We start from the raw sequence: 11,160 nt of genomic DNA on the forward strand, positions 1-11,160 counted from the left end.
AGTTCTACTGCCCAGTCTGCCTCACTGGTCCTGGTCTCTAGAGAGTTCTACTGCCCAGTCTGCCTCACTGGTCCTGGTCTCTAGAGAGTTCTACTGCCCAGTCTGCCTCACTGGTCCTGGTCTCTAGAGAGTTCTACTGCCCAGTCTGCCTCTCTGGTCAGGAGGACCTGATCAGGGGGGTCAGAGAGTGGAAGAGATGAGAACGAGCAGAAGTCCTCTTGCTCCCTCCAGCACCTCCCCCCTCTCCCAGACTCCCAACTGTGAACAGGCCCTGGCTCTCACCTCACTGCTTCTCTTTGAAGAACGTCTCTTTGAAGGAAACGCAAGTCTCGCTGCGTGTTCATCCTTGAGTCTATAAGAGAGACCATTTCTTTATTTTGTGTGGGAGTCTGTGAAAGTAGAACCTTTTGGGTTTCCAGTTTGAGTTCTTCTTTCATGTTGTGCTGAGAGAGAAGAGCACTGCTACTGGGACCCATTACCACAGCAGCATCAGTAGTAGAATGTCCTCACACTGTCTGTAGTATATGTGCTGCTGTCCTGATGTATGTGTGTGTGTGTGTGTGTCTCTGCATAGCTGTGTCTGTCCCATGCTGCTATCCTGATGTGTGTGTGTGTGTGCGTGTGTCTCTGCATAGCTGTGTCTGTCCCATGCTGCTATCCTGATGTGTGTGTGTGTGTGCGTGTGTCTCTGCATAGCTGTGTCTGTCCCATGCTGCTATCCTGATGTGTGTGTGTGTGTGCGTGTGTCTCTGCATAGCTGTGTCTGTCCCATGCTGCTATCCTGATGTGTGTGTGTGTGTGCGTGTGTCTCTGCATAGCTGTGTCTGTCCCATGCTGCTATCCTGATGTGTGTGTGTGTGTGTGTCTCTGCATAGCTGTGTCTGTCCCGTGCTGGAGCGCGTGTGGGAAGCTGACCTGGAGGCTTGTCACCTGCTCCTACGAGGCATCCAGCTCCGCAGCCCTGCATGCAGCGGGCTGGAGGGAGAGGACCCCCCCGCCATGGTGGACCGGCCCGCCCAGCAGGGCTCCAAACAGGAGCAGGACTGCGCCATGCTCACCGCTCTGGGGGGGCGCTGGGGCCCCGACGCCAACCTGCAGAACTCTGAGTTCACCAAGGTAACAACGGCAGCCATGTTTCCAAAAGCTGTGATGACATACTGTGGTTGATGTGGTTAGTATGGAGGGTTCATATGTAGCTATGTAGTGCCAGTGACTTACAAACAGCATTCAAATGGATTTGGAATGTCGTTTGGGGAAAAAGAATCTGTATTTGTAGTAGTTCTTTGCTTATTTATACCAACTCAGATACTGATATTGGCACAACTCTTTTGAGCTGTATTGTTCTTGAAAGACCATACTTATAGTTTAGGGAATGTGGCTAGTATTGACTGGAATTCTCATCAGCTTGTATCATAGCGTGATATCATTCATGTGGTCCAGTCTCACCCCAGAGCTCAGAGTGTTGGGCCCTGCAGCTGTTAGAGCAGGTGGTCAGGGGGGCTGGGGATCTGTGGGGAATCCATTTCTGCTCTGGGTGTGTCTTCCTCCTACTGGAGATAAAGAAGCTCACTTTAGAAACAGTCTTGGATACCAAAGTGACTCCCCTCCCTGGAAAGATATTTGTGTGTCTCAGGGCCTCATGTACATACATTCGCAAACGTAGCATTATTAGCGCCATGGGCAACCCGCAGATTGCGCACGCTGTGACAGTTTACGTCGTATTTACTAAACCCGCAGGTCATCGGGTAAACAGCGCAACTCTTCGCCCACTATACCGCACATTGCGAACATTTAAACGCGTAATAGAATGGGCCTCCTCTCTTTCTATAATGGATCAGCCACCAAAGACGAAACAGCGATGACTGTTTGAAATGATCATGATGCCAATATTTGTAATGTAGCGAGGAGTTTAACAACTGCTGGAATTGAATGTGAACGCTGAGTCGGAGATTCGATGTCATCTTTGATTTCTTCATGTAACTTTAATATTGCATGGCTGCTTAATCTGTAACGCGTAATGATTTCGTGTTCATTCAACTCAGAAAGTGTGATCCTTGTGGCAAAGGCCAAAGGATTTATGTTTTCGTCTTGCTCAGGTTACGGCTGCCATTTCACGAGGAGGCATATGCACATCCTGGTTTACGCCTGCTTTTAAAAGGCGGATAATTTTCACCGCAAAATGGAAGCACGCTTTCACGTGCGGTTTCTGTACATACCGCGGAATACATAATTAGGCCACTTTACGCATCTCCCATCTCTTTTTGGGAACTCCCCTTGACCCTCCCGTAAATGCATATGCATGACTCGGGAATGCGCAATTTGCCATTTTCAGTTCCCGCGACAGGCAGTCTGCGCTTTTCCGTCAGTGCGGCATGTTTGTACATACCTCGCCATGCTTTTACGCGCAAATTGCGAAACAAATATGTCTTAAGTGGGCGCAAAAGCGTTAGTCCATGAGGCCCTCAGTAAGCAGCCGTTTGTGTTCTGGGCTGGTTTCTCCCAGAGTGACCACAGATTCTCCAGGACCTGACCCACCCAGCCTGTCCTCCACCCCAGCCTCTCCTCCCCCAGCCTCTCCTCCCCCAGCCTCTCCTCCCCCAGCCTCTCCTCCCCCAGCCTCTCATCCCCCAGCCTCTCCTCCCCCAGCCTCTCCTCCCCCAGCCTCTTCTCACCCAGCCACCCAGCCTCTCCTCCACCCAGCCTCTCCTCCACCCAGCCTCCCATCCTCTCCTCCACCCAGCCTCTCCTCCACCCAGCCTCCCATCTTCTCCTCCACCCAGCCTCTCCTCCCCCAGCCTCTCCTCACCTCCTCCTCAGCCACCTGACTCCTCCTAGTTTATGAAAAGTCTCTGAGGAGAGCAGGGTTTCAGTTGCTTGTTTAAAGGCAACATTTCTACCACCACAGTGGATTCACATCCGTCATGGTTTCATAAAAAGATGTGCTTAAACGGAGACAATAACAAACACTCTCTAGAAACATGCATGTTTTCTAATTAATACTTTCATACTCATCTTCTTTTGTTGTCTACCAATAACTGTTCCTGCGCCTGTCGGCAGCATGCCTTCCTAGCGACTACAGAGACTAACCTTGTCTGGGTCTTCCTATACCCAGGAATCTAAGACCTGCATGAATTTCTTTTCTTTCTGTTTCCCTGTGCTGTCTGTTCTGTCTCTGAAGCCTGGCTTCTCCTTCTAAACTGTCCCCAGGATAAAGGTGAGGCATCACCTCTTCCTTTCTCCTCCAACTAGACCACCTGTACCACTCTCCAACTCCTCCACACACACACACACACACTCCGAACCAACCGAACCACACAACAAATCACTGGGATTCTGAAGTGCCTTGTTACTTCTGGCAAGCCAGACAAGGTCATTAAAGGTCCTTTTATTTCTTATAAACATTTCATTAAGAACAAGATCATTATTTCTGCTAAATGTGTTTTTCTGTTTAGCCTAAAACCATAAACAATGCTAGACTTTCATAAGGTAATTACTTGTTCTTGTAGTACAGAATTAACACCAGGTTGTGAATGCAAAATAAAGAGCACAATGCGAGGGCAAGTTCATTCATTTTCCTCTTGTCAATTCTGGTGATGAATAATTACCCAGGACTCAAAATGATGAGACTGCATACGTACAGTACACAGAAGGAATAATTGCATTTTCAATAATTCATGAGGGCATTTATCACTGTGTGACAAAAAAAATATGTTTTTTGTTGTTTTGTTTTTCAGAAATTGGAGGAGTTTTTGTTCAGCATGGAGGATAATCACCCAGAGGTATGTCTGGAGTCATTAGGTCTCAATTGTAGATACACTGGTGCAGTCTGGGAATTGGAGTATTGGATCAACACCAGGCTCATCCAGGGCTCTGAGACCTGGTGAACATGACCCCAGTTTAAATATGACCCCTAACACTGAGCTTCACAATCAATATTTGGGCCCATCTGGTCCGTGCAGCTGCAGTCCCAGCAGCACCCAGGGCCCTGCAGCAGGGGCCTGCAGCTTGCATGCTCACTAGTTCTTTACGGGGGAGAACATGTGGAATGCTGATTGCTCTGATAAATGTCCTCTAGCTTCGTAGCTTTCTATATAGCTGTGTGCCAAAGACCTGAGGCTAAACACTAGTCAGGGCTTAGCTGCAGCCTGGATGAAGGTAAGTAGTGCAGTTAGCATGTGCTGGGTGAAGCACAATGTAGTGATGCATCTCTGCGGGTGCTGGTGTGTGTTGGGATTCACGCTTGCAGCTGTTTGTTCTCTACAGAACATGGCAGGCGTGTGTGTGTGTGTGTGTGTGTGTGTGTGAGGTGATTGACTAGTGTATCTTTATGAGTTGTTGAACATACTGTACCAACTTCACAGAATTGTATTTAAAAACTAACTTATTTTAAGTGTTCCTTGGTCAAATAATTAAATAATACTTTTTATAATGAACTTATATTTGGCACAATTTCCTTTTTTCTGTTGGAGGGAGAGAACATCTCCCCTAATAGAGACCCTAAGGACTGTGCCTCTCTGGTTGGAAAGCATTTGTTTGACTGTTTCATCGCCCTATAAAAACATGTTATTTTTTCAGGCCAGGTACCAGAATAGAGCTCAGACAACCACACACTCACACACACACACACACACACACACACACACACACACACACACACACACACACACACACACAATGTAGGGGCAGCATGTGTCTACCTGCAATGGTGAGTCAGTCTAGACGGCCTCTGTGTGTGTGTGTGTGTGTGTGTGTGTGTGTGTGTGTGTGTGTGTGTGTGTGTGATTGAACTGGGGCAACGTGTCCGCAGAGGGGTTTGCTCTAATTATCGTCCAGTTTGCCCTCCAACCATACCTACTGCCTCTCCAGCCTCCCAGCCCGTACCTCTCCCCTCCCCCTGCACACACATGCACACACATGCACACACATGCACACGCATGCACACACATGCACACACGCTCATCTCATCATGGTAGCTGCAGAAGGGGAAATTACTATGGTATTTCAGTGTCTTATAGCTTTTTGTTGCTTTCTCTCCCCTTCTTCCTTCAATTGTTCCACCTCCCCCTCCTCTCTCCCTCCCCTCACCCCCTCTTCTCTCCCCTCCCTGCTCTCTCTCCCCTCTCCCTCCCCTCAACTCCCCCAGGATGGGTGCAGTGAGGCTGCAGACCTGACAGAACAGTGTGAGCTCATTAGTGACAGACTGATGACCTTGGAGGAAGACCTGCAGACAGCCCTGCTCAGCCGAGACCAGGCCCTCACCCATATCCTCTCACTGTCACCTTGGTGTCTGTCTGTCCTGCCTGCCTGCCTGCCTGTCTGTCTGACTGTTTGTCTGTCTGTAGTGTAACAACAGTTGCAACAGGCCCTTGCACACTGAGTCAGAAATGTTCGTATGTTTTTTTCGTATTCGTCAGCCTAAAATTCGTCACGCAGACACCTTGCACACTGAGTCTGATGCGTATTTATTAAACGTTTGCACAAAAAAAACTGAAAAAATACTAAATGGATTCGTCAAGCAGTGAGGATGGTTTTGTTGCCCTCTCTCTTATTAAAAAGAGATAAATTACGAGAAATAGGAAATATTGGGTCCATCCAATCCTGAAGTTGCGCAGAACTTTTTTTAACGGACGAAAGTTTTGGAGGCAGTGTGCAAGCGCGATTGACATAACGTGAGGTCGTATTTATTTTTTACGTGCGAACATTTTGGATACTAATTTGGGACTCAGTGTGCAAGGGCCTTTAGTGCGATAGACTAATGTGTTCTGCAGAGAAGAGAGACTGGCGTTTTGGAATGGAGGGAGGAAACAGGACAGTAACACGGCGGATATCGCTATAAAAAAAAAAATTACCACGTAGTTAAGGCGGCAGGCGAGTATTGCTTAGGCAGCCGCCTTAACTGAAAAGTGCTGTGGGAAACCCTGAACACTAACAGTGAAACAACAGTGTAGCAACATTGTAACAATCTATAGCAGTGCGATCGCAGTGCGATAGCAGTGCGATCGTAGTCGATTGCAGTGCGATAGCAGTGCGATAGCATAATAACAGTGACACACATCGTTCACTCAAGGAGAAGTACAGAAAGTACTGACTCCACTGTTTCACTCAAAGAAGTATGAGCTCTGACATACTTAAGTAAACAATAACAATGACTACTACCTGTTTTAGTGTCATGCTGGTAACTGGACCTCACATCACAAAAATACACTACAGACATGCAGCACATTCGACAGGAATCCTTTTTAACGCCGATCATTTCAAACATCTGGCAATGTTTGTCCATAAAAGAGCAGATACTGTATTCATGATGTCTGATGTTACATGCCAGTTACTGTACTTTACTCTGCAAACATCGCAGGTACATGTAGGAGTGTAAAAAGTTGAACTTCAGCGGATTGTTAAACAGTTATTTTTGACACTATGAACTCCCTCTAGCCCTCCCTCTCTCTTTCTCTACCTCAGCTTTCTCGTATCCTCTGCAGATAGTCCAGGCAAGGTTAGAAGAGGGCTGTTCATGTGGGCTGCCAGTCACCATGGGCTGAGATTAAGAGAGAGAGACAGGGCCATCGCTGGGGCAGATAGTAGAATGTCACCACAATGACTCCTCTCCTGTCATATCTTAATGTCCTCCCTCCCTCCCTGCCTCCCTTCCTTTCTCCCTGCCTCCCTTCCTTTTTCCCTGCCTCCCTTTCTCCCTCCCTTCCTTTCTCCCTGCCTCCCTCCCTCCCTCCCCAAAAAGGAAATTACAATATCCAAGATAATGATGACTCAAATGAAACTGTTGAAACTGATTACATGTGACAATGCATTATACTCTGTGTTAATTAGTGAGATGATTGGAAATAGATGACTAGTTTTCACCCAGTTTCTTCCCTTCTATAGTGAGAGTTTATTATGAGGAATGTGGAGGTGCTATTTGGATGTTGAAGAACTGATCTAGACAGACTAACCCTAACCTGACAGACTAACCCTAACCTGACAGACTAACCCTAACCCTAACCTGACAGACTAACCCTAACCTGACAGACTAACCCTAACCCTAACCTGACAGACTAACCCTAACCCTAACCTGACAGACTAACCCTAACCTGACAGACTGCTTTTGTGTTCTGGGACATACAGGACACTACTGTGACTACATGTCCCAGGTATTTAAAACCAGGATTTGGTTAGGGTTAGGGTTAGTCTAACCCTAACCCTAACCCTAAACCCTAACCCTAACCCTAACCTGACAGACTAACCCTAACCCTAACCTGACAGACTAACCCTAACCCTAACCTGACAGACTAACCCTAACCTGACAGACTGCTTTTGTGTTCTGGGACATACAGGACACTACTGTGACTACATGTCCCAGGTATTTAAAACCAGGATTTGGTTCAGAGCTCTTGTGGTCCTGGCCGTGCGCTCCTGTGTGTGCTGTGTTCCCCCTGGGCTGTCTGGTGTGGTGGCATGGTCTGACCTGAGGTCAGTCTGGTGTGGTGGCATGGTCTGACCTGAGGTCAGTCTGGTGTGGTGGCATGGTCTGACCTGAGGTCAGTCTGGTGTGGTGGCATGGTCTGACCTGAGGTCAGTCTGGTGTGGTGGCATGGTCTGACCTGAGGTCAGTCTGGTGTGGTGGCATGGTCTGACCTGAGGTCAGTCTGGTGTGGTGGCATGGTCTGACCTGAGGTCAGTCTGGTGTGGTGGCATGGTCTGACCTGAGGTCAGTCTGGTGTGGTGGCATGGTCTGACCTGAGGTCAGTCTGGTGTGGTGGCATGGTCTGACCTGAGGTCAGTCTGGTGTGGTGGCATGGTCTGACCTGAGGCCGGTCAGGTGGATCATGTGTAGGTCTGAAGTGGACTCTGTGGAAGCGTGCCATTCGTGGTCCTCTTCCTGTGTGTAGCAGACGTGAGGAGGCTGGACAGGCCCTCTTACTCTCCGCCTGGCTCACTTAAGATGTTGTTAGGGATGGGGAGGTTGCCATGGAGACTAGGAGACCAAGCCACTCTTTCTGAAAACCAAGCGATCAGTAAACTGCTCTGTGAGCGAGGTTTGGAAGACAGGAGAGACGGACAGCCTCTGTAGAGACTCTGTCCACAAAGATCATGTTGATATGTAGAGACTCTGTCCACAAAGATCATGTTGATATGTAGAGACTCTGTCCACAAACATCATGTTGATATGTAGAGACTCTGTCCACAAAGATCATGTTGATATATAGAGACTCTGTCCACAAAGATCATGTTGATATGTAGAGACTCTGTCCACAAACATCATGTTGATATGTAGAGACTCTGTCCACAAAGATCATGTTGATATATAGAGACTCTATCCACAAAGATCATGTTGATATGTAGAGACTCTGTCCACAAGCATCATGTTGATATGTAGAGACTCTGTCCACAAGCATCATGTTGATATGTAGAGACTCTGTCCACAAGCATCATGTTGATATGTAGAGACTCTGTCCACAAGCATCATGTTGATATGTAGAGACTCTGTCCACAAGCATCATGTTGATATGTAGAGACTCTGTCCACAAGCATCATGTTGATATGTAGAGACTCTGTCCACAAGCATCATGTTGATATGTAGAGACTCTGTCCACAAGCATCATGTTGATATGTAGAGACTCTGTCCACAAGCATCATGTTGATATGTAGAGACTCTGTCCACAAGCATCATGTTGATATGTAGAGACTCTGTCCACAAGCATCATGTTGATATGTAGAGACTCTGTCCACAAGCATCATGTTGATATGTAGAGACTCTGTCCACAAGCATCATGTTGATATGTAGAGACTCTGTCCACAAAGATCATGTTGATATGTAGAGACTCTGTCCACAAGCATCATGTTGATATGTAGAGACTCTGTCCACAAACATCATGTTGATATGTAGAGACTCTGTCCACAAGCATCATGTTGATATGTAGAGACTCTGTCCACAAGCATCATGTTGATATGGGCGAGTCTGTACGCATGTGACCCATGCTGCCAGTTGGTCTCCAGCAGACACATGCAGTATTCATGACAGGCTCTTTACCGGCTGGTTAATTATGAATGAGGACAATCTGGGTCCATTTTGAGAGCAAAACGAGCCACTGGGCTCCATCTGCTTCCCTTTGATTCACCACTTCAGATGGACACTCCAAACAGTCATCTGGGTCTGTGCGAACTGTGCGCAGGTTAAACATTCCTTCCACCACAGCCGCTGTCCTTTTCTCTGTGGCCTCATGAATGATTTAGATGTCAGAGTCTGTAGGGGTGGGTCTCGCTGTGGCTGAAACGATCTCATGAATAGTGAATTGAATGAAGTTAAATTGTGTATGACTTGATGATTGGGAACCAGTGATCAGGGTTTGGTGGCCCAGTGGAGGAAGATTGATGACTTCATCAGTCTCTAGTCTCTCTGGAGCTGCTATTATCATTAGCCATCGGGGATCACCTCTTATAGACTCTGGAGTGTGTGTATCTACTGGAATGTCCTTTTGTGTGTGTGTGTGTGTGTGTGTGTGTGGTTCAGGGTGCATGGGGTGTGTTGTTGGGCAGAAGCAAGGTCAGAACATTCCAATGTCTTTCCTTAAGTCCAGCTGCACAGTCCCTGGAGGTGGAGGTGAAGGAGGTGAAGGCTGCTCTTCAAAGCATGCTGGTGCGACTGAAAGAGGAGGAGGAGGAAGAGGGGGACAATTACATCGTGGAGAACAAAAAGGAGGAGGAAGAGGATGAAGAGGAAGAAGATCAGTACTTCAGTGACAGCTGGGAGATTTGACCCAGGGGTGGAGTGTATGTTCTGAGGCAGTGGGCTCTGTATCTCCTAACCCAGGCTGGGAGAATGACCTCAGCCACACAGCAGAGACGGCCCCAGTTACTGCACCCCCCCCATCGGTCTCCTCACAACAGGCCTCGACACTGGTGCTGAAAGAGAGACGTTCAAAGACCTTGGAAATATATCCTTATTACATTAGTCTCAGTGTACTACAACTGACACTCAAAGATATTTTTGTTGTTGTCGTCGTACTTGGAAGCACAGATATTGTGCCAGCAGGCGTCTAACCAGCTGGACCAGCTCCTCGGGCAGCTAACAGGACTGTGTTTGTGTTCTCCTGACGCTCCAGTTTGTCTGGTTACCTCACTCAGTACTGGGGATCGTCTGAAAACACTTGCAAGGATTTTATTGTAAAAATAAGGCCCATCGTGACAATCCAAATGTCTGACAGGTCATAGCTTTGCACAGGAACAGAGGTGGGGGTAAATGCTGCCTCGTTGCTTAATTCATTACGACTGGATCATAAACCGTTTAGTTATAGTCCACGATATTCAATGTGGTGCTACAGAGGTGCAAGCTAACCTGAACCCCCTCCTACCAGTGTGCAGACTGGTGTTAAGACCACATCACTGTCCACAGGCTTCATTCCATGTGTGGGGGAAATAGATGCAATGCTTTTTTATAATTGAGTTGAAAGAGGTCTAGCATGCAGACTCTTGATGTTTTATGTGTTTATCCTGGGAGAATGTGTCATGTGCAAAAAAATGCTATTTAATAACTGTTGGATGTTCGTCCACAAAAAAGCACTTTTGTTGTCTCCTGTCTGTCCTGCTTGTTATAAAGAAGTACTGTTGTGTTTTTGTTGCTTGTTCTATTAAAGGTTGTGAGAGCACCACTGTGCATACTGCTTCCCCCACTTCTCTCTCCAACCAGCAGACCGAGTCTCACACCTATTTATCAATGTTCTGTCTCACCCTTCTTACTGTACGGTTTGGAACCACTGTGTTCTGTTTTATATTTATATACAGTATATATATATTGTACGGCCTAACTAAATAAAGTGTGTACCTTTCTGTTGAATATGCTGTCTCTTTGTCCTCGTACTGTACTGAGCCACTGTGCAGCAGGAGAGGGGGTGGGGAGAGGAGGGAGGGGTGAGGGAGGAGGGAGGGAGGAGGGGTGAGGGAGGGGAGAGGGAGGGGTGAGGGAGGAGGGAGGGGAGAGGAGGGAGGGGTGAAGGGGTGGGGATGAGGGGGTGGACCACTGGATTGGTGCCTACTGTCGGACAACCCACCAATCAAGATTCAGCAAGCATTGTGACGTCATTCCTGGCTTCTGCATCATCAGACATTTCGTTACCCAGATGGAGTATCATGAGCTGTGACTCTGGTGTAAGCTCATCCTGATGACCC

The 11,160-nt window shown here is 47.6% G+C and overlaps 1 protein-coding gene across 7 annotated transcripts in view; it reads left to right on the plus strand.

Moving 5' to 3' along the window:
• disc1 (DISC1 scaffold protein) overlaps positions 1-10,828 on the plus strand; it is a 39,171-nt gene extending 28,343 nt beyond the window's left edge. For 3 of the 7 annotated variants that reach the window (XM_084708764.1, XM_084708767.1, XM_084708766.1), the window contains 4 exons: positions 876-1,116; positions 3,735-3,779; positions 5,144-5,260; positions 9,578-10,828. In XM_084708764.1, the coding sequence (XP_084564890.1) occupies positions 876-1,116; positions 3,735-3,779; positions 5,144-5,260; positions 9,578-9,751 (577 nt within the window). In that variant the 3' untranslated portion in view covers positions 9,752-10,828. Of the gene's footprint in view, positions 1-875; positions 1,117-3,178; positions 3,215-3,734; positions 3,780-5,143; positions 5,261-9,577 lie in introns of those variants that run through there. The other 4 variants (XR_014768766.1, XR_014768768.1, XR_014768767.1 and 1 more) reach the window with 2 other exon arrangements.
• The last annotated feature ends 332 nt before the right edge of the window (positions 10,829-11,160 follow it).

The sequence above is a fragment of the Hypomesus nipponensis genome, chromosome 11 (genome assembly GCF_054491055.1).
Source record: "Hypomesus nipponensis isolate SF chromosome 11, ASM5449105v1, whole genome shotgun sequence".
Taxonomy (NCBI): Eukaryota; Metazoa; Chordata; class Actinopteri; order Osmeriformes; family Osmeridae; genus Hypomesus; species Hypomesus nipponensis.